We start from the raw sequence: 27,355 nt of genomic DNA on the forward strand, positions 1-27,355 counted from the left end.
TTCGAAATGTCTTGCAATCAGTTCGACTAATTGTTCCGATGAGTAATTATATTGTAAATGTTTTGCATTATTGTAAATTTGTAAAGCATATGTCCTTTCTGATACCCCCATCCTATCATTGTATTTCCCATTTTGCAATTCCTTGTTAATTTCCAATTGTTGGACTTTTCCCCAGAAATAATTCAAAAATTTTTGTTCAAATTGTTGCCAATTGCCGAATTCTTCTTCTTTACTATCGAACCATAGGCTTGCTTCATATTTGAGATGGTTTCTGATAGTTTCTTTTGCTGTTTCGAAATTTCCGATGTGCTGTATTTTCTTTTTTAGGCTATTTATGAACGGCACTGGGTGTAATCTTCTTACATCCCCGCCAAACCTTATCTTCACGTCATCTGTGCTATGTATAACCATTTCTCTTCTTTCTCCGACATTCTGTTGAGTATTGATTTCCGCAATCTTTCTTTCCACTTCTTCTATGTCTGCTTGAATAGCGTTTTGCAACTTGTTTTCCAAACTTTCCATTTCTTTTTTTTGGCAATTCGTTAACTCCTTCATTTTATTTTGAATTTTCATTTCTTGTTCTTTCATGTGGTCCTTCATTCTCATTTCTTGTTTTTGCATGTGATCTTTAATTTTCATTTCATACTTTTCTATGCGTTCCTCTATTTTCTTATTGTTCTCTTCTATCGCTTGTTTTGTTTCCTGTTGATTGTCATCCATTTTTTTCTCCACTTTATCCATTTTCTGTTCCATTTTTTGTTGTGATTCATCCATTTTTTTTGATGTTTCTTCCTGATTTTCTTGCATTTTATCCATTTTTTGTGACTGGAGTTGCATCAGTTGTAATAGTTTATCTATTCCTGATAATTCTTGCTGTTCTGATGCCATGATTGTCGTGTCTAAAATATCTTCTTGGTCTGAATGTTCTTTTTGTTTTTTGTTGTCTTTGCTTTGGCTTCTTGTCACAGACATTTGTTTTTAAGAAGTACTGTCCCCGCCAAATATGAAATTTTACTAGTATATTACCAAGACGACTTTTTCTCACCCAAATATTATAAATTGTCAATAAATATATCAAATGTAAATATCATAAAAATAAAATATTAAATCAGTTATGTAAAATTTGTACCTAAAGAGATCTAAAATTTTATGTTATCAAATGTAAGTATCTCACTTTTTACCACAGGCATATAAATTTTCAAATACCGGCTTTACTCTTTCTATCCTTCAAATTTGCCACTAGAAATACTTTACAATGCTTTCCACGTTGGACGACAGTTGATGTGATCTTGATTATTGATATGAGATAATATTCTTATATGTTACTTAATTTAATCAATGTATTAATACTAATCCAATTAATTAACCAGATCACATATCAATATGTTTTCAATCTCAGGGCGAATTATAAATTAATTACTTACTTCCGTGGCTTCTAAATATTTCTTAATGGTTCCTAATCGGGATAGAAAAGAAAAGAGTAAAAAAAATACACATATGGGTTACAATTATAATCAAAATATTTTTTATTTTATTTAAAAGGCAACCAATGCTTAATATTTGCTATTTCTTATTATTCTTAAACATAACATTTACAAATGGGAATCTTATTTCCTTTTGGTTTTCAATTGAAAGTTTTTATTAACATTTAACTATTAGGAGTTATTAGGAACAACTCTATTTAAGTTTGATGAAGCTTTTCTGATATTATTGATTATGTTATTCAATTTTTTATGTGGAATTTAATACGAAAAACCCATACATTCATGTCCAAACAAATGAGACTGACCTTTTCCTGGTGAACTGAAAATGTCCTCACACAAAACCCTTTCCTGCTATCCTTGGCTGCGATCAAACCTCGTCCTGGCTTCCAGTGATGTTCTCCTTTGAAAAACTAGCTCGAATAGCTCTCGTTCCTGCTTTTGTCGTGATGCTGTGTTCTACCTTTTTCGAAACTGCTATCAGCTACCGGGACACTCTGGGCTCAAGGAGGTTCTTTTACTCTCGACCTGGCCTACTTCTCGTTCCACGATAGATACTCCACACTCACGGAACTACACCGGCTTTCTCACTCCTCGAACACTACCGTCTACTACTCGACTTCACTTCTCGACAGCTCAAAACATTCTGCTCTCACTTTGTCATCCATTCCCCTACTTTCTAAATATCCCTTCCAGATTCACAAATCAATCTTCCACCACCAACTCTCATTCGTAATATTCCTCAAAACCAATTTTTAATCTTTCTAAATATGCTTAATGGATTTCAAAAGAAAATATTTAATTCCCATTCTAAAATACTTTCTAACTATTTACAAATTTTAATGACCTATTCTCTCTTTCAAATGAGTCTTATTTAGCATAGGCTAATGATCGAAACCTTCCGCGAAAAACGATAATGAACTATCATCTATTTCACTGAGTTTTATTTAGCATAGGCTAATGATCGACCTTCCGAGAAGAACGATAATGGTACGCGTCATTCACTTTGTTTATCTAAGCACATTGTTCCGAGTTTCGTACGCTTATTCTAATCACTTCATAAAATTACATATAACAATTTGTTGTATACAGGTTGTTTTAAATTTATATGCCCGTGGTTGAGAAAATTGAAAATATTTTATATTTAATTGAATTTTGTTTATAATTATCAAAATTTAATTTTCCTATCAAATAGAAATATAACAGTATGTATTTATGTATGTATGTATGTATGTATGTATGTGGAAAAGTTAAACCGATCTGAATTTGTTTTTTTTTTGTGTTTGAAGAGGGGGCCAGGGCCGATTCAGAACCAGTGTAGTTTGTGACTTTTGACCACCCATAAGCCAGCTATAGGAGTTGGTAGGTACAAAACGGCATATTTTTTGGGGGTAGGTATATATCTTCGGTTCAAGAAGAAACAGGAGAACCGCAAATACACCAAATCAATAGCGCTTGAGTTAAGCTTTCCAATGGTGTCTAAGCCGTCATAATCAGCCGAAAAAATAAAAAACTATCTTTGAAAATTCTGGTTTTGATTGGACTAACCTCAGTGTGGAACAGATATTTCGCGTTGCAAAAGATAGAGAATCGTTTAAAGAACTGATGGCCAACGTTCGTTAGAAGACGACAAAATAAGAAGAATTTTTTCGATTTTTAATTAAATGCTTAATTTTCTAGATTAAATTGCTCCAAGGAGAGTTAGCAAAAGTCTAACATAGCAGTGACAAAACATTTTACCTGAAAAGATAATTGTTAATATAATCTATGTGGTCATCTTGATTGAGACCATTTAACACTGCTAGGACATCTTGTAGATACTCCTGACACTGGGGATTCTCTTGAATCAAACTCCAGTTTGATATACATTTTATACTTTCAAAAGGCAGGGTTCCAACCCTTAAAAATAAAAATAGAGAATATTTTTTTTATATAATTGATGGATTCGACCGTTACTTGATGGAAGTTCATTTTATCTCACAATAAAACACTGAAAAACGTTTGTTTTTCTATACTTCCACAAAATTTATTACAACCAAGTATATTCAAATGGGAAATAAGCCACAATTTTACCTAAAAATGATTTTATTAACGTTTCGACGCCCAAGTCGGGTGTCGTTGTCAAAATACAAAATAATACTAAATAAATAAAAATGTTGTTGCTTAGTAAAAAATTCTTCTAATAATTTATTTAATCTGACTCATTTATATCGGCAATTCAGACACGTATTATACATTTTAAAGTAGACGACTTTAAAATGATATTGCCAATATTGGTGAGTTGCGTTCCTGGGACGACTTTACTAAAAGATAGTTCATTCGATTACATGAAATCAATCCCAACTCAAGAATATCCGCCACAAAAAATCATAGCATGTAATCTGTCTTTAAAAAGACAACCAAATGCAACGGTGGCACTGAAATTCTCGCGTTAGAGATTCCATAGTAAATCACGAGGGAAAACCAGGAAAAACCTCGTGATACTATCCTGACATCGTAAGTATTTGGGTTTACATTTAGTTTACTCTCAAAACTAATACCAAATTCTGACTTGATATTTTAAATTTTAAATAATACTAAAATACTAAATATGTACTAACTCGATATGTTACTGATTTACTAATTGTGGTATTTTCTTTCTATTGACTTCCTCCTTTAATATGGGTAACCACATCCTACTGCATTCTACCGAGGAATTTGCGACACAATTGGTTTCATTTAGCATAATTAGAGCCGCTTCTTTGATTTTTCTCTTTTTACTATCTGCTTCTTTTAGGACTATACTTGAATCTCTCCACTGAACTCTATGTTCATTATCCCATGCGTGTTGACATATTTGAGATCTATCAAATTCTCTATTTTTTATATAAGACTGATGTTCATTTACTCTAACGTCTATTGGTCTTGACGTTTCACCTATATAAAATTGTTCGCATTCACAAGGTATTTTATAAATACAATTCTTTGTTCTTTCTTGTTCACTGTTAGGTTTAGTTTTAGATAGAATAGATCTCAAAGTGTTTGTTGTTTTGAATGTTGTTGATATGTTGAATTTATTTCCTATTGTTTTAAGTTTCTCGGATAGTCCTTTTACATATGGTATTGATATTTTCCTCGTATTATTTCTTGTGAATGTTGTAGGATCCCATTCTAAGTTGTTCTGTTCCATTCGATCCAATCTTGACAATTCCTTATTTATAAACGATATGGGATAATCATTTTTTAATAAAACAGATGTTAACAATTGTTTTTCTTCTAAAAATGAATTTTCGTTAGAACAAGTAATTTTGGCTCTATCATATAAGGATTTAATGATTCCCTTTTTAACGTTGATGTTATGATTTGATTTGTAATTGAGATATCTGTTGGTGTGTGTTGGTTTTCTATACACTTGAGTCTCATATCCAGTATCCTTCTTTGAGACCAAAACATCGAGGAAAGGTAGGGTGTTATTGTATTCCTTTTCCATTGTAAACTTTATTGTCTCTTCTTGATCGTTTATAATATTCAGGAACGTATCCAACAATTCCGATCTATGAGGCCACATGGAAAACACATCATCTACATATCTCCACCATACTGTGGGTTTTAAATTTTGTTTAGAAATGATATTAGTTTCGAAATCCTCCATAAATATATTAGCCAATAATGGAGATAAAGAAGAACCCATTGAGGTTCTTTAACTGAAGAGGTTGAGGAGTGGGGAGCTGTTTGTCTCGAGTTGGTCATTCAGAATTATATCTGTATTTTTCAATTTATTAATTATATTTCAATTTATTAAAATTGTGGCTTATTTCCCATTTGAATATACTTGATTATAAAAATGCCACAAGAAAATAGCTTCAGAACAACATTTATTACAACTATGTTATTACTACAGCTGTTTCGGCAAAGTGCCTTTCTCAAGTGATATATTTAACAATGTGTTTGCCTTTTTAAGTCTTTAACTGAAGAGGTTGAGGAGTGGGGAGCTGTTTGTCTCGAGTTGGTCATTCAGAATTATATCTGTATTTTTCAATTTATTAATTTCCATTGATTCTAAAAGTGATAGCTTAAGGCCTTTATTTTGAATATGTAGAATTTGAAACTCTTCATTGAAAGAATGATTATGATCTAGAAGGTGAAGTGCGTATGTAGAAGTGTCTGTTTTTCTATTGTTGAAAGCCCTTTTGTGTTCTGCTATCCGTTTGTCAAAAGTTCTGCCAGTTTGACCGATGTAAGTTTTCGGACAGTCACCACAAGTTAGTTTGTACACACCTCTCTGTATTTGCTTTCTCTTTCGGCTTTTATTGTTTTTAATATGTTTGCTTAAGTTGTTCTTAGTTCTGAAAGCTGGTGTTATTCCTTTCTTTTTTATGTATCTGGCTATTTTTGTTGTTATTTTGCCAGTATATGTGAGAGAGCAGAAGGTACTGGGTTCTTTCTGTGGTGGTGGATACACTAATTTCAAGGCTTTCTTATGGAGTTTTTGGTTTAAAATGTTGTTAACTGTTTGTTCGTTATAGCCATTGTTTACCGCTATTTGTCTAATGATATTTAGTTCTGTCTCGAAGTTATTTTTTGTCATAGGAATTTCTGTCAGTCTATGTATCATGCTATGGTAGGCTGCTAATTTGTGTTGTGTAGGATGGGATGATGAATTGTGTATAGTTGTGTCAGTATGGGTAGGTTTATGATATACGGAGAACTCATGTTTGTTGTGTAGTCTGGTAATCGTTAGATCTAGAAAGTTTATGGAATTATTCTGTTCTGTTTCTATTGTGAACTCAATATTACTATGAAGTGAATAATTAATGTATGATAGAAATTGGTCAAGTTGTCTGTTAGTTCCTGTAAAGCAGACTAGTATGTCATCCACGTATCTCCACCAATATAAGAACTGTTTAAATAAGGGGTGTTTAGAAATTGTTGTTTCAAGTTGGTTCATAAATATATCTGATAGTAATGGGCTTAGAGGATTACCCATAATAAGTCCTGCACTGTTGTTTGTGTAAATTTGATTATTGAATTCAAAATAGTCTTGATTTATGCAAATTTCAAGAAGGTGTAAAATTTCAGATGCAATGATCGGATTTGTACTATTATGTTCTAAAAGGTTTTTAACTAAAACAAAAGTTTCTGTAGGAGGAACACTAGGAAAAAGATTTTTTACGTCAAATGAAATTAGTCTGGAGTTGTTGGGCAATTGAAAATGTTGTATTTTATTAACTAGATCTAGTGTATTTTTTACGGTGAATTTAGGTGAAAATTTAGTGTATTCTGTAATAATATCTGACAGTTTTTTTGAAAGTTTATATGACGGAGCTGTATAAAAAGAAACTACAGGTCTTATTGGGTGGCCTAATCTACATAAACCTGACCACCCAATAAGACCTGTAGTTTCTTTTTATACAGCTCCGTCATATAAACTTTCAAAAAAACTGTCAGATATTATTACAGAATACACTAAATTTTCACCTAAATTCACCGTAAAAAATACACTAGAACTAGTTAATAAAATACAACATTTTCAATTGCCCAACAACTCCAGACTAATTTCATTTGACGTAAAAAATCTTTTTCCTAGTGTTCCTCCTACAGAAACTTTTGTTTTAGTTAAAAACCTTTTAGAACATAATAGTACAAATCCGATCATTGCATCTGAAATTTTACACCTTCTTGAAATTTGCATAAATCAAGACTATTTTGAATTCAATAATCAAATTTACATAAACAACAGTGCAGGACTTATTATGGGTAATCCTCTAAGCCCATTACTATCAGATATATTTATGAACCAACTTGAAACAACAATTTCTAAACACCCCTTATTTAAACAGTTCTTATATTGGTGGAGATACGTGGATGACATACTAGTCTGCTTTACAGGAACTAACAGACAACTTGACCAATTTCTATCATACATTAATTATTCACTTCATAGTAATATTGAGTTCACAATAGAAACAGAACAGAATAATTCCATAAACTTTCTAGATCTAACGATTACCAGACTACACAACAAACATGAGTTCTCCGTATATCATAAACCTACCCATACTGACACAACTATACACAATTCATCATCCCATCCTACACAACACAAATTAGCAGCCTACCATAGCATGATACATAGACTGACAGAAATTCCTATGACAAAAAATAACTTCGAGACAGAACTAAATATCATTAGACAAATAGCGGTAAACAATGGCTATAACGAACAAACAGTTAACAACATTTTAAACCAAAAACTCCATAAGAAAGCCTTGAAATTAGTGTATCCACCACCACAGAAAGAACCCAGTACCTTCTGCTCTCTCACATATACTGGCAAAATAACAACAAAAATAGCCAGATACATAAAAAAGAAAGGAATAACACCAGCTTTCAGAACTAACAACAACTTAAGCAAACATATTAAAAACAATAAAAGCCGAAAGAGAAAGCAACTACAGAGTGGTGTATACAAACTAACTTGTGGTGACTGTCCGAAAACTTACATCGGTCAAACTGGCAGAACTTTTGACAAACGGATAGCAGAACACAAAAGGGCTTTCAACAATAGAAAAACAGACACTTCTACATACGCACTTCACCTTCTAGATCATAATCATTCTTTCAATGAAGAGTTTCAAATTCTACATATTCAAAATAAAGGCCTTAAGCTATCACTTTTAGAATCAATGGAAATTAATAAATTGAAAAATACAGATATAATTCTGAATGACCAACTCGAGACAAACAGCTCCCCACTCCTCAACCTCTTCAGTTAAAGACTTAAAAAGGCAAACACATTGTTAAATATATCACTTGAGAAAGGCACTTTGCCGAAACAGCTGTAGTAATAACATAGTTGTAATAAATTTTGTGGAAGTATAGAAAAACAAACGTTTTTCAGTGTTTTATTGTGAGATAATATTTTTTTTATATAAACAAAAAGTCATCGTATTTTACCTGATACATTTCAAAAGTTCGAAGAGATTTTCTTTTCTCGCTTCAGGTAAATATTCGATCCATAATTTGACAGCGTCAAAGACGATTTCTTCTGATCTGACGTTAAGTTCATCATCTTTAAGAATTTCTTTTAAATAGTCTACAGAAATATTGTAAAATTCTTGACTCTCTGTGAGCAAACTAAAAAGTGTTTAACTATGTTTAATCATTATGATATGATCCAGTCAAAATGAAAAAGCTTGCTAAAAGATGTTAGGAGTCTACGATGAGCAAATTTGAAATCAGACCACATGCTAGTCAGGGAATAAGGAAACAGGATAAATAAAAGAGCAGGATAAATGCAATGGATATGAGAAACCTACGAACGATAAACCAAAAACATTGAGGCATTCTAGATGTGGTGCTACAGGAGAACGTGGAAAATGCCATGGACAGAGAGAGTAACAAATCAAGATGTTTTGCTGTAGATCTTGCCTGCCAAGGTAAAACAGTATATGTGAAAAAAAAATCGATTTTTGAATTTGCCGCCGAAACTGGGTAATTTTTTCCGCTCATTCCTATGCAATTTTTAGTTTATTTCTATCTCATTTAGTTTTCAAAATGTGACACTGATAAAACAGTATATGAGTACGTGTACTTGCGTCTCTGTTATGGTAAAACAGTATATTCGACAAACTCTACAAAGGCAGAATAGGCATACACTGCTTATCCCTGGTATTATGTTATATCTATTTTTTGAAACTCTACTGGCAAAACAGGATATATGTGGTATATGCCGATATACGGTAACATATTTCATAAAAACGGTGTCCCAATTCCAATGGTAAAATAGTATAAACATTTCATATACCCTTTTGCCATAGTATGACCAATGGAAATTTTTATCACCCACCACGGTATATACGTATAAAGTCTTTTATATACTGTTTGGGTATACTGGAAAAATGGTAAAACAGTATATGTCATTTTTCAAGCACATTTGAAAAAACTATACATATTTGCTGTTATAATAATTATTATAATAACATGCTTTTTTTATATTCCAAGTTTCACTTGTCTAACTTTATAAATGACAAAACGGCACAACAAAAGAACAAAAAGTCATTTATCTCAAAACTCACTTTTCTCACATATTATACTGTTTTACCTTTGTAGGCAAGAGATGGGGAAGGGATGCGAAGTCATAAAAACCATACAAATGAGAAAACTGGAATATCTAGGCCACATAATGAGAGAAGAAAAGTACTCCCTGCTAAGACTCATAATCCAAGGTAAAAATCTCGGGAAAGAGAAATGTTGGACGTAGGAGAATTTCCTGGTTGCGATTTAAGGCTGAGTGGTACGGGTGCAGTTCAATACAATTGTTCAGAGCTTCCGAGAAGAAACAAATGAACGGGTATGGGCATATGATGAAGGTGCAACCCAATAGCCTTACAAGAAAAATTCATGAAGCAAAGAAAACATCACAAAAAGAAAAAGGGACAGACCAAGAAAAAATGGATACAACAAGTAGTAGATGCGGGAAAAGTTAAACCAAAATCACTTAAGGAATTGAAAATAATAGCAGGAAATAAAAAAGAATGGAAAAGATGGGTAAGTGGAAATAAAAATAGCTAGCCCAAATCCGACACCCTGATAGGGTAAAAGGAAGAGGAGAAAGACAGAAAGAAAGAAAGATGAATTTTAAAGTTTTTTCCTCTCCTTTAAAGTGTTCTCCTTCTAGGCTATTGATTATGTACTATAGAAAGGAACTACAACGTTAACGGGGTTTTATTACTTCATATGGTCAATGAATCTCTATATATGAAAAACCCGCGGAGTGCTACCATTTAAAGGGGTGCGTTTTTGCGTAATGGGTGAATTAGTCCCTGGGCACACGTTACATTAGGGTGAGTTCTATGCACTTTTGTTACAAACACGTCTACATAAAAATTGTTCCTGGTTAAATTTCCTATCTAAATATAACTTTTTAACGTCAAAAATACTTTTTTTACAAAAATAAGTGGATGTAAGGGATAGTGATGCGCAACGTATAGCCTCTCCTATCCAAATGTCAACCTCACCTGCCCGTGTAATGGTCTTGATACTGACCTTTCGGTGCATCCTGCCAGATAACAAACGAGGCTCTGACGTCCGAGCGATTGCCGGTATAAGCAATCCCCCCACTTACTGGCCAACGGCTTCGGGCGGATGAGCTGATAAGTGGAAGGGCACCTTTTTGTCCTGAGATTGATAAATCGGTCTCGAAGGCGGATGAACCTAATAACAACGTAACGGTCAACGGCATAAAGATGCAGAAGGCAACGGGGAACCACTGCATTAAAGACTCGGAGAGTACCCCTAGTACAATTAGCATGACTACGACAAATCATAGAAACGATATTACTGATCATGGAACTCGGATACCAAGATCCGGCAGAGAAGGACAATCACAAGACGGCAAGGCCTTCTCGGTCGCCAGCAGAAGAAATCCTTGCCAATATAGTGTAAAGATAAACCTCACGATCTGCACATGGAACGTTAAAACATTATACGAGGCAGGTAAGACTCATAATGCAATCAAGGAGATGGATAGACTATCAGTAGACATAATGGGAATAAGTGAAATGAGATGGACGAACTCTGGGCAATGTAAAATTAATGATCATCACATATATTATTCAGGTAACCCTAATGGAAGACACGAAAATGGGGTAGGTATAATCTTAAATCAAGAAACTGCCAGACATGTTAAAAATTTTGTACCTATATCGGAAAGAATACTCCTCCTTCAACTTAATACCTACCCAATTACAACTAACATTATCCAGGTATATGCCCCTACAGCTGACAAACCGGACGAGATAATTGAAGCATTTTATAATGAACTATCCAACACCTTAAAATGCCTCCCCAAAAATGATTTAACTTTGATTATGGGTGATCTAAATGCTAAGATTGGTAGGGGACAATCGGGAGAATTCATAGGGCAATTTGGACTTGGAGAAAGAAATGAGCGAGGAGACCGACTGGGTGAATTTGTGGCAGAAGAAGAGTTTGTGATTACTAACACTTACTTCAAACTCCCTTACAGAAGATTATATACATGGAAATCACCTCAAGACACTCCAGGCCGCATAGTGAGAAATCAAATAGATTACATCATGATTAATAAAAGATTCCGTAACAGCATAACATCAGTCAAGACATACCCAGGAGCTGATATCAAGTCAGACCATAACCCACTGATTGGCAAAATTAAGCTCAGGCTAAAGAAGGTTAGACGTAGTGTCAATCCAAAATTCGACATAAGGCTATTAAAAGACCAAAACACAGAACAGAGTGTAAAACGGTATATACAGAACAACTTGAATACCGTTATTCAATCGGATGTAATGGACCAGGAGATAGAAAAGTTGCATACAGTTTCACAAGACATACGTGAGAAATTCCTCAAACCACCAAAAATAAAGAAGAAATCGTGGATGACAAACGAGATTTTAGATATGATGGAAGAGAGGCGAAAGTCCAAAGATCAGGACATGTCATTATACAAAAGAATAGATAAAGATATCAAAAAAGCAATTAGAATAGCTAAGGATACACGACTAAGAGAACAGTGTGCGGAAATCCAGCAATTGCAACATAAACACGATTCATTCAATATGCACAAAAAAGTTAAAGAAGCTGCAGGCTTATACAAACCTAGAAGAGTTGGGTGTTTGGCAGATAACCAAGGCAAACCACTGTTAAGTGTGGAAGAAAAACTAGACACGTGGAAGAAATATGTGGAAGTAACTTTTGCAGATGAAAGGCAGAATACCATTGAAGACATTGAATGCCAAACAGGACCCCCGATTACCATTGAAGAAGTCACGTCAGCTATTAAAACAACTAAAGATGGTAAAGCTGTAGGGCCTGACCAGTTTTATGTAGAATTCCTAAAACTTATGGATGAACAAGGAATAAAATGGATAACAACCGTATTCAACAAAATATACGTAACTGGAAAAATACCCCAAAGCTGGTTAAAGTCGACCTTCGTAACTTTACCCAAAAAAGTAAATGCCAAAACATGTGAAGACTACAGAACAATTAGCCTAATGAGCCACTTACTCAAAACGTTTCTGAAGGTGATACATGGCAGAATATATAAAAAATGCGAACAACAGATATCATGGACGCAGTTTGGATTCCGCGATGCCTTAGGCACCCGAGAGGCTCTATTCGCTGTCCAAGTGCTTATGCAAAGATGCAGGGATGTTGACTGTGAAGTGTATATTTGTTTTGTCGACTACAAAAAGGCGTTTGATAGAGTAAAACATGATAAACTTATAAACATCTTGAAAGAAGCGGGAGTAGATGATAGAGACTTGAGAATCATATATAATTTGTATTACAACCAAACTGCCAATATTAAAGTGGAAGACCAATTAACAGAGGCAGTCTCCATAGATAGAGGAGTGAGGCAAGGATGCATCCTGTCCCCGGTGCTGTTTAATATATACTCTGAATGTATCTTCGAGCAAGCGCTGGGAGAACTACAGGAAGGCGTATTAGTCAACGGAGTGCGTCTGAACAACATTAGATATGCCGACGACGCTGTAGTTTTTGCAGACAGTCTAGATGGTTTGCAAAGAATAATGTCGCGCATATCAGATATAAGTAGAGAATACGGACTTGATCTCAATACGAAAAAAACAAAGTATATGGTAGTCAGTAAGCGCGAAATATTAAATACACAGCTTTTGGTTAACCAACAACTAATTGACAGGGTCGACAGCTACGCATACCTTGGTACCAACATAAACAGCCAGTGGGACCACTCAAGTGAAATAAAACAACGCATATGAAAAGCGAGATCAGCGTTCATAATGATGAAGTCTCTTTTCAGAAGCCACGATTTACCTCTTGCTACCAAAATCTCTATCATCAGATGCTATGTATTTTCTACGTTATTATACGGAGTAAAGGCCTGGACACTTTCCGAGGCTTCTTTGAGAAAACTCGAGGCATTTGAGATGTGGTGTTACAGGCGCATTTTGAGAATTTCGTGGGTGGATCGTGTGACTAATATTGAGGTTCTACGTAGAATAGGCAAGGAATGCGAGATTATTAACATAATCAAAGAGCGCAAACTAGAATATCTTGGCCATGTTATGAGGAATGAACAGAGATATGGCTTGTTGCAACTCATTCTTCAAGGCAAGGTATTTGGAAAGAGAGGACCAGGGAGAAGAAGAATATCTTGGCTTCAAAACCTGAGAAAGTGGTTTAATACATCGACAACCGGACTATTCAGAATAGCAGCAAGCAAAGTTAGGATAGCCATGCTGGTCGCCAACATCCGGAACGGATAGGCACCTTAAGAAGAAGAAGATATTCAAAAGAAAAAGCACAAAGAAACCCAAAAGAAAGGAATTTTGTTTTTTGTCCCATAACTTTTGTCCACGGGGATATAGCTATAGACATTGCTTCACAGAAAAAAAATTACATATTTTGTGTTTAAAATGATGTTTGGTAGCGGTCATTACGATTTACAGTTTTCGAAATATCATTTTTCAAAGTTCGCCACTCACAGCAATTTTGGGCAATTTTCCTTGTTCTTTCGCAAATATTGTTCTGTAACTTTTTTCTACGTAACTTTAGGCATATGCAATGGTACATGTAAGAGGAATAGAAATCAATTACCTTTAAAATGTTCTACTGTATAATGTTGTACGACTTCATTTAAAGAAGTTATCTTTTTCAAGACTTTATACTTTTAACGAGTTTTTATATTTTTTACGATTATTTTTTAAATTTCCCATTATAACTTTTTTTCTACATTTAGGTATATATTATATATAATAAAAAAGATAGCTTATTCTGTTTACTTTAAAATGGTGTGTTATAAAAAATTCTAGAATTATTTTTGAATAAGATATGCTTTTTCAAAATGTAATAAGTACTTGCAACGATTTTTGATTTTAGGATTATTTTTGAAATTCCCCATTATAACTTTTTTATGTGATTGTGTGTTATGATTGAAGCTTATTTTTTATAGGTAATACTTTGGATCCACTTGACTAGGCCGGGCAAACTTCAAAATATGGATTAATTCCAATATTTACTGTCAAAGCTCCTGCACCACAAGCTTTGCTTGAAAAAATAGCATGTAAATGTACCAAAGGATGTACAAAAAACTGCGGTTGTAGGAAGATAGGAATTAGTTGTTCAATATTCTGCAAAGGGTGCATGTGCATGGGTACTAATTGTGGGAACTCTAAGATAACTGAGGTGTCAGAGGAAGTTATTGAAGCTAATAATAACGAAGAGATGGACTTTGATTTTGAAAATTTTTTTAAATGTCAACGTTTAAATAGTTTTAACTAAAGTGATGTTTTCTAAGACTAATGTTTATGTAATTTTTGTAGAAGAAACAATATTAAATAATACAGGTAAAAAAATATCAAAGAATCACTCGGTTTCCATTACATATTTAAATATAGATGATAGACCATTTTAAAGAACAGAAAGTAAGCCCTCTTTATTGAGCAATATATAGTATATTCATGTAAAAAAAGTTATAATGACAAATTTCAAAAATAATCGTAAAAAATGCAAAAATATTATTTTTTTGTATTAGGTATTACATAATATGTAATATATAATATATAATATATAATATACAATATATTAATATATTATATATACTATATATAATAGAATATTATATAATATAAAATATATTATATAATAATTTTACTTTATTTTTATATTATATTATAAAAAATCGTTAAAAGTATAAAATCTTGGAAAACCATAATCTCTTTAAAAAAAGTCGTACAACGATATACAGTAGACCATTTTAAAGGTAATTCATTTCTATTCCTATTACGTGTACCATTGCATATAACTAAAGTTACGTAGAAAATAGTTACAGAACAATATTTGCGAAATAATAAGGAAAATTGCCCAAAATTGCTGTGAGTGGCGAACTTTGAAAAATCATATTTCGAAAACTATAAATCCTAATTACCTCTACTAAACAGCATTTTAAAGAAGAAATATGTAGATTTTTTTTTTCTGTAAAGCAATGTCTATACCTATATCCTTGTGGACAAAAGTTATGGGACAAAAAACAAAATTTCTTTCTTTTGGGTTTCTTTGTGCTTTTTCTTTTGAATATATTTTTGTAAAAAAAAGTGGCATTGACTTTATAAAGTGATATTTAGATAGAAAATTTAACCAGGAACAATTTTTATGTAGATATGTTTGTACCAAAAGTGCATAGAACTCACCCTAATGTAACCTGTGCCCAGGGACTAATTCACCTATTTCTCAAAAACGCACCTCTTTAAATGGTAGCACTCCGCGGTTTTTTCATACATAGATGTCCATTGACCATATGAAATAATAAAACCCCGTTAACGTTGTAGTTCCTTTTAGCTATCTTATTTTGAATATAATCAATAGCCTATTCGTATAACTAGGAAAAATTCATTATTGTCTAAATAAATACAGCTACATTGAAATACTAGTTTGCTAATACTCACATTGGAAAGTTACGTGTTATGTAAAGCTTTCCTACTTTCATCAACTCTTTGCAAAAGTAACGGCTGGCAAATTTCATTGTTTCCAAACAATTGGCAGGACATATTTCATCAATTAGGTAGTTGCAGCACATTTGTAGGACATCTAACAATTGATATTGGTCTGCGAATTTCAAAAGTTCTTTCACGTTGCTTTTATTTATAGTACAACTTCCTGTATATGCATAATCTGCAAAAATAATATAATTAAGTACATAAATTTTTAGTTAGTACCGATTGTATACCTATGTTTATAGTGTTGGAAACAGAGGTTGAACCTTGCAAAATGGACACAAGTCCGGTTGTATTTTTTTTCTGGTATATCAAGGGGTGCTTATTATGAGACTAACTTTTTACTAAAAAAATTTCGCACCGGAATCCCATTTTTCACCCATTTAAAGGGGGTAATTTGGCCCTTCCTGTACCTTTTGCAAAAAATTTCTTTTATAGAAATATGAAGAGGACTGACTATATTTTCTACGATTTATTTCCCAACAGCATATGTCTATCACCCACCGTTAGTAGGGGTGGGGCCCCAAATTTGACAAGTTTTTAAAAAAGATGTTTTAAAAAAAATTATTTTTCCATAACTGTAATGGAAATTAAAAAGAAAAGCCTACGGAAATTATTTGCTTTTAGCAAAGGGCAATTAATTGCCCTTTTTTGATTACAGGGTGTTACATTTTAAAAAACCCCTTTTTATACCATCTGAACCGTTTGTGCTAGAGTAAAAAGACTTTCAGTGATTACCCATGTACTGGTGCTATTTACAAATTTGTATAATGCACCCCCATTTTTTCCCGGAACCACCCAAACAAAAAGAAGAATTAATAAAGAAAGTCATTTTCTTGGAATACTTCACACACAATGCCCTTTATTAATATACTTCATACATCATTTTGTGCACGTTATTATTACCCATGCATGGACACCAAAAGCGATTTCCTAGTGCAACCCCTGTAGCCAAAAAAAAATAAATAAAATGGGGGGTTGAAAAAAAAAATTGCTTTTTACTTTTTGATCCATATAGGCATATGCTTCATCAATAGCTCAATAGTGTTTTTCAAAAATATATATGGTTATTGCAACATCCCTGCGGAAACCACCCCTATCCTTGAAAATATACTGCAGAAACTACCCCTATCCCTTGGCGAGCATGTTTTTACGATTTTCTCATTACCTATGCATTATTTTTAAACAAAACTTATAAAGACCACTATTTACTCTAGAAATTAGGTCCTATTCATTTTTTTCGTATATGTTCGGTACAGTGGCGCCGTAAATCTCAGATGGCGTCCTTGGCGCGCTCCAGTTTTTGTTTTTTTTTTTGTCACCTATTCATTTTATTGATAAAGTACTTATGTAAAATGGGCCATGAATGAGGAGTATACCTACTGGTCAATTAAATGTTTCCACTTCTACATATGTATGTATGCATGTATGTGCGTGCATAAGTATTATATGTGCGCACATGTACCTAATGTATTATGTAATGCAATGTATTATATTTGGAATATTGTAGCAAACAGTAATTTATTATCTATCGTGGCTGAATGGATCAAGTAATCCAAAGCCAATAAGGAAGAAAAAAAAATACTTATGTAAAATAAAACGGCTGGATGCTGGATCCGCCACTGTCGCTAAAGCATAAAAAGTACGCCATTCTTATAAAAATAATAATATAATATAAGTATTTCTATAAAAATAAATGAATATTTTTGTAATCCTTAAATATAATATCACTTGATTTGAGAGGGGGGCGATCACCCCCATCACCGCTCCCTGGATCCACCACTGCTTAGCGACCACTTAAGGGTGAATATTGTGCTATTAAGGTAGCATTAATGCAATAAAATGCGTGTAGGTGGCGAAAATATGCAAAAATTGATTTTGACCCACCACTGTGGCTTTGGGGCGCAAAGAATGTAAAATGTGCATAGGTCATAATTTATAGGTTACACTGTGTTGTTTTATTTTACATAAGTACTTTATTAATAAAACGAACAGGTGACGAAAAAAAAACAAAAACTGGAGCCCGCCAAAGCATATCTGAGGTTTACGGCGCCACTGTGCCGTAACGGTTGCTTATACGAAAAAAATGAATTGGACCTAATTTTTAAAATAAATAGTGGTCTTTAACCTTGTATAAGTTTTTTTTTAAGAATGCATAGGTAATGAGAAAATCGTAGAAACATGCTCGCCAAGGGATAGGGGTAGTTTCTGCAGTATATTTTCAAGGATAGGGGTGGTTTCCGCAGGGATGTTGCAATAACCATATTTATTTTTGCAAAACACTATTGATGAAGCATATGCCTATATGGATCACAAAGCAAAAAAAAATTTCAACCCCCCATTTTATTTATTTTTTTGGCTACAGGGGTTGCACTAGGAAATCGCATTTGGTGTCCATGCATGGGTAATAATAACGTGCACAAAATGATATATAAAGTATATTGATAAAGGGCATTGTGTGCGAAGGATTCCAAGAAAATCACTTTCTTTATTAATTCTTCTTTTTTTTGGGGTGATTCCGGGGAAAGAATGGGGTGCATTATACAAATTTGTAAATAGCACCAGTACATGGGTAATCGCTGAAAGTCTTTTTACTCTAGCGGTTCTGAAACGCTTCAGATGGAATAAAAAAGGGTTTTTTAAAATGTAACACCCTGTAATTAAAAAAAGGGCAATTACCCTTAAGTGAAACCTATACCAAAAAATCAGTCACTTAGTATTTGTGAATAATTGCTGCAGGATTTCTGTTTTGGCCTCATTAAATTTATTTCATTCGAAGTACCTGGCCTATTTTCTTGCCCAGATATTGTACTAAATTTTTTGTTTTCTCTTTAATTACCTTTCGTTAGTACTAACTAGTCGTGGTCGTCAGTAAGTAAGAACAAATTGAATTGTTAAGTCGTTTCCTGTAGTTATCAAGTGTCGCCAAAAAACGCCGGTTTCAGTTATAGTAAAAAATAAATTAACCCTTTCTCCCTCCTTCCTTCACCTTACTAATAACTGAAGACTTCTCGACCTACCAGTTAAAATAAGGTAAGAATTTTTTTGTTATTATTTCCATACAGTCCGCTTTAAATTCGATTGCGTAATAGACCAGCATAGCCCAATCGCCACCCCATAAGTCTGGCCTTCTAGCCGGATCGTCTTGAATCAATTTCGTTGTTGCTTTGCCGGTTCAAGATCTGATCTATCGTATTTTTCGCATTGGATAAATTTATTTAAAATTATAATTGTAATCGGTATAGTATATTTGTCGTGTTAAAATCTAATTAAATCGTAGTGTACCCTTTTTTTTGTCGTGTATCGAAAAACCTTGTTCTTCGGTCGACTATAGTTGGAACATTGAATTCGTGTTTTTGCTTCTGAACCCATCGCTTAGTGAAATCGATTTTGATTAAGTAAATATATTTGATTTGGATATTTTGCAAACCTAAAAATAATTTGTTTGGATTTAGTTTAATAAAATTTTAGTAATTGTTGAAAAAATATATACACCTAACTACTATTCTTGACATATTTTGGGTTTTGTTCCATTTTATTTCTTCATCATTGATAATTTTTTGAAAGAATTTCAATATTTATTATTAAACATGCCTAAAAGTCAAAACGAACTAAAATTGGAGCGATTATGCTCTAAACGTGAAACTATCTTTCGTAGGGCTCAATTATGTTACGATGCCGGGTCGGCCTTAGAAAAAGATCCAGAAAATGCCTCAAAAATGCGTAACTTTGCAGTTAGATATAGTACTTTCGAAAAAACTCTATCAGAATATGAGGAAATTGTTCAAGATATCGTTATATTAAAACAAGAGATGGAGCCAGATGCTGGCGTTGCATACCATACGCATTTAGATGCATTTTATGATCTCTACTCCAATATTGAATATTTAGCTTCATTATTAATAAATAAACCTGCTGTTTTGAGTAATAATCCCAATAGTACTAATAATTCTACTATTAAAATGCCCAAATTTGAATTAGTTAAGTTTGATGGTGAAGATATATCTCTGTGGCCTGTTTTCTATGAAAATTTCAAACAATTTGTTCATAACAAAATAGAATATCCCAAGTCCGATAAGCTACAGTATTTGTTGAGTTGTATTTCCGGGAAAGCCTTGAAAAGCTGTAGCTCAATAGAACCCATTCCTAATAATTATGACATTATTTGGAATATGCTTGTTGAAAGATATAATGATAAAAAATATTTGTTTAATCTCTATATGGATCGAATTGTTAATTTTCGCGGTTTGCAATCTAATAATCCATCATATTTGGAAATATTTTTGGAAAAGTTTGATACTAATGTTTCTGCACTAAAACGATTAAATCTCGATAATTTAGAAGATCATATTTTAACTTATTTAGCTATGTTAAAATTACCACAAGATACCATAGATTCATTTGATTTAATAAGAAATAATAATGATTTACCCGCTTATGATGATTTATTGAAATTTTTACGCCAACGTAGTAAATCTCTTATTAAAAATGATAGATCAAGGAATTCCAAAAATAATTTTTCGTTTCAAAAACCGAACAAATCGTTTCATTTGCAAGAACAGAATACGTATTCCTCCATAGATTGTGTTGTTTGTAAAAAAGGCCCACATTTAATTAAAGACTGTAAGCACTTTTTAGGGCTACAATTTGAATCCAGATTTAAATTAGTGAAGGAAAATAATTTATGTTTAAATTGTTTTTCTTCAAAGCATCGAGTATCCAATTGTCCGTCAAAATTTTCTTGTGTTGTGTGCAAAGCTAGGCACCATTCCAAGTTGCATAAGCCAAATACTACTCGGCCTAATGAGAATGTTCCATTTCCCTCCACTAGTACTGAGCCTACCTCTGGTTCTTCTGATAATCCTTCTAGTTTACATGTCCGCCATTCTAAAAATATCCCAAATGAATCAGAATCGAGTTCTGTTAGTCTGTTTGGGACAATAATGGTTAAAGTTGTTGATAAATGGGGTAGTGCTCACAAGGTTAGATTTTTGTTAGATAGTGGTTCTTCTGCTAATTTTCTTACTTTTGATTGTTCCCGAAAATTAGGCCTAAGTTATTCGAAATTAAATTTGACAGTTTCTGGTATAGGAGGATCAACCACCCCGATAGTAGGTAAAACCAACATTGTTATCTTTTCCCATTTTGATAAAAAAATACAATATCCTATAGAAGTGTTGCTTATAGACACAATCTCTAATAAGTTGCCAGATCAACCAGTTGACAAAGACTGTATTAACAGTATAGAACACTTAAAATTAGCTGACCCGAATTTCTTTTTTCCTGGCAAGATAGATGGTATTTTAGGCTTATCTGTCTTTTCAAATATCATTGGTTGTAATAGAGTGTCATGCGAAGATTCTCTATCAGCTATTGAGACTAGTTTAGGTTATGTAGTCATGGGCTCAGCTGCACCAAATTTTGAAAAAATCCACACATATTTGTCTTTCGTCTGTAACCCTTTGTTGAATTTAGATTCCTTGGTCGAAAGAATGTATGAATTAGAGGATTTGCCCACTGTTACTAATAGTTCATCAGAAGATGAAATTTGTGAAAATTTATTTTTAGCAAATGTATGTAGAGATGCAGATGGTAGATACACAGTTTCATTGCCGTTCCAAAATGATCCTAATGTACTGGGTGATTCTTTTGTTCTTGCTAAAAATAGATTGTTGTCCTTAGAAAATCGCCTAGCACCAAACCCAGAACTTAGAAAACTTTACTGTGATATCTTTCAAGACTATTTAGACCAAAAGCACATGAGTTTAGTTCCCATTCAAACCATTGATTCGTTGTCGTATTATATTCCCCATCATTGTGTTTTTAAATCAGATAGCCCTTCCACTCCTTGTAGAATAGTCTTTGATGCCTCTATGAAAACTAGTAAAGGACCGTCATTAAATGAAATTCTTTATAAAGGTCCAAAATTACAAAATAATCCTACCACAATATTGTTGAATTTTCGTCTTTTTCCAATCGCAATTGTCGCTGATTTGAAACAAATGTATAGGCAGGTTAAAGTGGTTGAATCTCATTGTTCGTTTCAAAGAGTTTTGTGGAGATTTGATACCAATGATCCTATTTCTATTTTCCAATTAAATACTTTAACTTTTGGAGTAAAAGCCTCACCATATCTTAGTCTCAGGGTAATAAAACAATTATGTAATGACGAATCTAAAAGTTTTCCTGATGCTATCATCCCAATTTTAAGAGATATGTATGTAGACGATTTTATTAGCAGTTTTCCAAATGTTTCTGAAGCTATAGTTACACACACTCAGTTAGTGAATTTGTTTCAAAAAGGTGGTTTTAAATTAACCAAATGGATGTCGAACTCGAACGATCTACTATCGACAATCCCCGAACCCCTTCAATTGGTCAAAACCAAACAATTTGATAAGTCAGTCTCCAAAGTGTTAGGATTGCAATGGGAAGAAAAATGTGACAATTTTAGTTTTGGGTTAGAAATACCCTCATCGACCCGTTGTACAAAAAGAAACATGCTCTCACTTGTTGCTCGTATGTTTGATCCCTTGGGATTCCTATCTCCTATAACCCTCTTGCTTAAAATTTGGATAAAGAAACTTTGGACTCTAAAGGTAGATTGGGATAGTACCGTACCAAAAGAAATCGAAATAGCATGGGAAAAGTTTCAAAATGAATTTCATGTCCTATACAAAATACAAATTCCACGCCATATAGCAGTTACACCTAATTCGTCGTTGTCTTTTGTAGGATTTTCAGACGCAAGTGCTGCTGGATACGCAGCCATTGTTTATTCCAGGGTTGTTAATTGTACAGGTCAAGTTAAAGTTACTTTACTGTACTCTCAATCTAAAGTATCTCCAATGTCTAAAATAACTCTTCCTCGATTAGAGCTTTGTGGAGCGCTTCTTCTCTCAAAGCTTCTTTCACATGCTATTGAAACTTATTCTCCTAGACATAATATTGATAAAATTTTTGCCTTAAGTGATTCCATGATTGTATTAAATTGGATAAAGTCCTCAGAGAAAAATCTCAAAATATTTGTTCAAAATAGAGTTGTTACAATTCATAAGATGGTTCCGTCAGAGTATTGGTTTTTTGTTCCTGGAAAGGAAAATGTTGTTGATTGCGCCTCTCGAGGTTTGTTTCCTTCTTCGTTAGTCAACCATTCCACATGGTTTACTGGTCCAAATTGGTTACTTTTGGAGCCAGAATATTGGCCTATTCAGTCTGTCAACGGACAGGAAATTATGATTTGTGATTCTGAATATAGATCACAAACCTTCTTTGGTAATGTCACTCGTGTAATTTCTCCGCTTTATACTCTTATTGAATATTTTTCCAGTTGGTCGAAACTTTTAAATTCCACAGTATACGTATTGAGATTTCTTAGAAAATTGTCTTTAAATAAACGGATATCTCTATTTGATTTAAAAATTGCAGAAATTGAATTAATTCGAGCTGTCCAGCAAAAGCATTTTTCTGAAGAATATAAAGCCCTTTCTCAAAATCTCGTTGTAAAATCTTCCATACGTCGTTTGAATCCATTTATTGAAAATGGAATAATTAGAGTAGGTGGACGTTTGTCCAACTCCCAATGTAGTTTTGAACAAAAACATCCGATTTTGTTGCCCAAAGCCGATCCTTTAACCATTTTGTTAATAGATTATTTCCATAAATTGCATTTACATGCTGGAGCGTATTTGTTGCAAAATCTTCTGAGAACAAATTATTGGATACTATCTAGTCGTCAGGCCATCAGAAATAGAATTTGGAGATGTAATCGTTGTTTTCGTCTTAATCCTAAACCTACCTATCCTATGATGGCTGACTTACCCGCCGTAAGAGTCAATCAGGCAAAAGCCTTTTTACACACTGGTGTAGATTATACTGGTGCGTTTTCCATTACTATAGGAAAATATCGTGGCGTAAAAACTCAAAAGGCTTACGTATGTTTGTTTGTTTGTCTAAGTACGAAAGCCATACATCTTGAATTAGCCTCCTCGCTCTCTACAGATTGTTTCTTAGCCACTTTCAAAAGATTTTTATCTCGTCGTGGAAATTGTAAGGTTTTATATTCAGATAATGGCACAAATTTTGTGGGTGCCAAGAGAGTCCTCGATGAAATATATCAATTAACTACTTCAAAAACTTATAAAGATGCATTCCAACAGGAACTTAATAATACCAAAATTTCTTGGAAAATGAACGTACCTTATGGCAGTCACTTCGGTGGTATTTGGGAAAGCAATATAAAAAGTGTAAAACTTCATTTAAATAGAGTTGTGGGGAATCAAATCCTTACTTACGAAGAATTTTTAACTGTTCTGACACAAATCGAGTGTCTTTTGAATTCGCGTCCTCTTTGTGTTCAAAGTAACGACCCTGAAAATCCAGTCGCGCTGACTCCATCGCATTTTTTATGTACAGAACCTTTAGTGTCATTACCCTCGATGGATATTGATCTTGATAAAAATATGAGTACTTTGAAAAGATATAAATTATTAGATTGCATTGTTCAACATTATTGGAAAAGATGGCATTCAGAATATTTGTCTTCTATGCAGTCTCGTTTAAAATGGAACACTAACTCGAACCCTCCCAAAGAGGGAATGGTAGTTATAATAAAAAATGAAACTATCCCACCTTTACAGTGGCCTCTGGCAGTCATAGAGACTTTGTATCCTGGAAAAGATGGGATTGTTCGAATCGTAAAAGTGCGAACCAAGCACGGTAGTTACATGCGCCCAGTCGTTAAACTGTGTCCTCTACCCAGTCAATAAACTGGAGAGGATTTTTTTATTCTATTTGATAGTTAAAATTTTAGTTTAGGGTGATGGGTTCATGTGCAGACTTAGCATATTAAAATTAAATTAGTTTTCGTTGATTTTTCGTTTATTTTAAAAATAAACTCGGGGGGGCAGGATGTTTTGGCCTCATTAAATTTATTTCATTCGAAGTACCTGGCCTATTTTCTTGCCCAGATATTGTACTAAATTTTTTGTTTTCTCTTTAATTACCTTTCGTTAGTACTAACTAGTCGTGGTCGTCAGTAAGTAAGAACAAATTGAATTGTTAAGTCGTTTCCTGTAGTTATCAAGTGTCGCCAAAAAACGCCGGTTTCAGTTATAGTAAAAAATAAATTAACCCTTTCTCCCTCCTTCCTTCACCTTACTAATAACTGAAGACTTCTCGACCTACCAGTTAAAATAAGGTAAGAATTTTTTTGTTATTATTTCCATACAGTCCGCTTTAAATTCGATTGCGTAATAGACCAGCATAGCCCAATCGCCACCCCAATTTCTTCTTAATTTCCATTACAGTTAGGGAAAAATATTTTTTTAAACATCTTTTTTAAAAACTTGTCAACTTTGGAGCCCCACCCCCACTAAACGGTGGGTGATAGACATATGCTGTTGGGAAACAAATCGTAGAAAATATAGTCCTCTTCATATTTCTATAAAAGAATTTTTTGCAAAAGGTACAGGAAGGGCTACGTTCCGCAAAAACCACAAATTACCCCCTTTAAAGAGGTGAAAAGGGGGGTTTCGGTGCGATTTTTTTTAAGAAAAAGTTAGTCTCATAATAAGCACCCCTTGATATACCAGAAAAAAAATAAAACCGGACTTGTGTCCATTTTGCAAGGTTGAACCTCTGTTTCCTACACTATTAGGTATTAAAGACCTGGGCTGCAGCCTTAGAAAATGATAAAAAGTAAAGAAAAATAGTAAGAGAATGGAACCTACTAGATTAACAACGAAATAAGTTAATAAAGTTAATTCTTTGACATCTACAATGTTTTGAGAAATTTGTAGGATTTAAATTATATGTATAGGTGCATATTTCTGCTATTTTATGGTAACTTATAATACATCTGAGTGGCCTACGGAGAACTTAGCTCATCACAAGGTACTTCATAGAAAAGTGGAAAAGGGGTAAGGAGGATTTTGACCTTACTACCTGTAGAGTATTTGATAGCAACTGCAAAAACCGTTATCCAGTAGTCGATATACAGAGCAGTGAACAACATCGTTCGTAAACGTATAGGTTGAAATTTTTTAAGATAATCATGACGAATTTACTTCTTTAAAAGAAACTTTTGGAATGTACATAGCATGGTAAATACTATCTGTATTTTAAATTATTATATCAATCTGTTCGAAAAAATTTGTTTCATAAATAATATGTTAAATGTGCCATAACCTCAAAAACGAATTTATAGAAGTATAATTACCTAAAATAATTTCGAACATGCTACTGGGTATCATAATTTTTGCTTCCGTAACTTCATTGTGGTCCTTGTTGATAGAATTGGTGAAGAGAGCCTTGAAATAAGGGCTGACGGCTGCCAGAATGGCGCGATGAATTTTGAACTCTCGGCCGTCTCCACATGTAACAATGCCATCGCATAATTGAGCGTTTCTTCTCAGCTCCGTCCAAACGGGTGGAAAATCGAATATACTAGCCTAGAAAACAAATGTTAAGACAATTATTAAATAAAAAATTAAAATACATGAAAAAAATATTTTTAAGAAACGCTTTTCTTTAGTTACGAGTGACTAAAATTAAACATAAAAAAATCAACTGAAAAGCAAAAAATAAAAAAAATTGAAAAATCTGTAAACGTTTCAAGTTTCTTCATTGTGAAAAACAAGAGAATTTAAGCATTTTCCGTTAAAATCGTTTTTTTTTATTTAACCAATTAATAAACAAAAACAAAATTTTATTGACTATTCGTGTATTGTTCCCGTGAATGCATATGTCTGCAAATTTTTAGTCATTTGTATTGAAGAAAAGGCAGTCAAATTAACGTCCAAAGATTTGACCCAAACGATTGAACTAAAGAAAAGCGTTTAATTAATTAATACGACAAAACGAATTCTAATGTTAATTGTAGCACAAAAATCTCTACCGGTGGTTTTTCTAAGACTACGATAAAACACGAATTTTTTGAATTCGAGTTTTGGTTGAAGTTTTGTTTCGTATCGTATTGAAATTTGACACGAATAAACGCCGATTTATACATAAACAAATATATGAGCGTTCAAAATTTGAAACTTTATTGTTTATTTATGAAGCATAACGTAAACAATTAACGTAAAAAGTAAAATTATGTATAGTTCATATCATTAGCTACAATCCGTAAAAGTTTCAAGTTTCTACATTGTAAAAAACAAGAGAATTCAAGTATTTTCCATTAAAATCGTTTTTTTTTTATTTAAACAATTAATAAACATAAAAAAAATTTTATTGACTACTCGTGTATTGTTCCCGCGAATGCATATGTCTGCAAATTTTCATTAATTTGCATTGAAGAAAAGTCAGTCAAAGTAACGTCTAAAGATTTGATGCAAACTATTGAAGTAAAGAAAAGCGTTTAATGAATTA

The 27,355-nt window shown here is 33.2% G+C and overlaps 2 protein-coding genes across 4 annotated transcripts in view; one reads left to right on the plus strand and one right to left on the minus strand.

Moving 5' to 3' along the window:
* LOC114330480 (frequenin-1) overlaps nucleotides 1-27,355 on the plus strand; it is a 760,895-nt gene that overhangs the window by 645,273 nt on the left and 88,267 nt on the right. The window lies entirely within an intron of this gene.
* LOC114330479 (kelch-like protein 10) overlaps nucleotides 1-27,355 on the minus strand; it is a 68,251-nt gene that overhangs the window by 28,646 nt on the left and 12,250 nt on the right. For 2 of the 3 annotated variants that reach the window (XM_050662487.1, XM_050662486.1), the window contains exons 2-5: nucleotides 26,202-26,433; nucleotides 15,935-16,160; nucleotides 8,418-8,597; nucleotides 3,222-3,380 (exon numbers count right to left, since the gene is read on the minus strand). In XM_050662487.1, coding sequence (XP_050518444.1) covers nucleotides 3,222-3,380; nucleotides 8,418-8,597; nucleotides 15,935-16,160; nucleotides 26,202-26,433 — 797 coding nt within the window. The remainder of the gene's footprint in view (nucleotides 1-3,221; nucleotides 3,381-8,417; nucleotides 8,598-15,934; nucleotides 16,161-26,201; nucleotides 26,434-27,355) is intronic. The other variant, XM_050662489.1, reaches the window with a different exon arrangement.

Source organism: Diabrotica virgifera, chromosome 9 (genome assembly GCF_917563875.1).
Source record: "Diabrotica virgifera virgifera chromosome 9, PGI_DIABVI_V3a".
NCBI lineage: Eukaryota > Metazoa > Arthropoda > Insecta > Coleoptera > Chrysomelidae > Diabrotica > Diabrotica virgifera.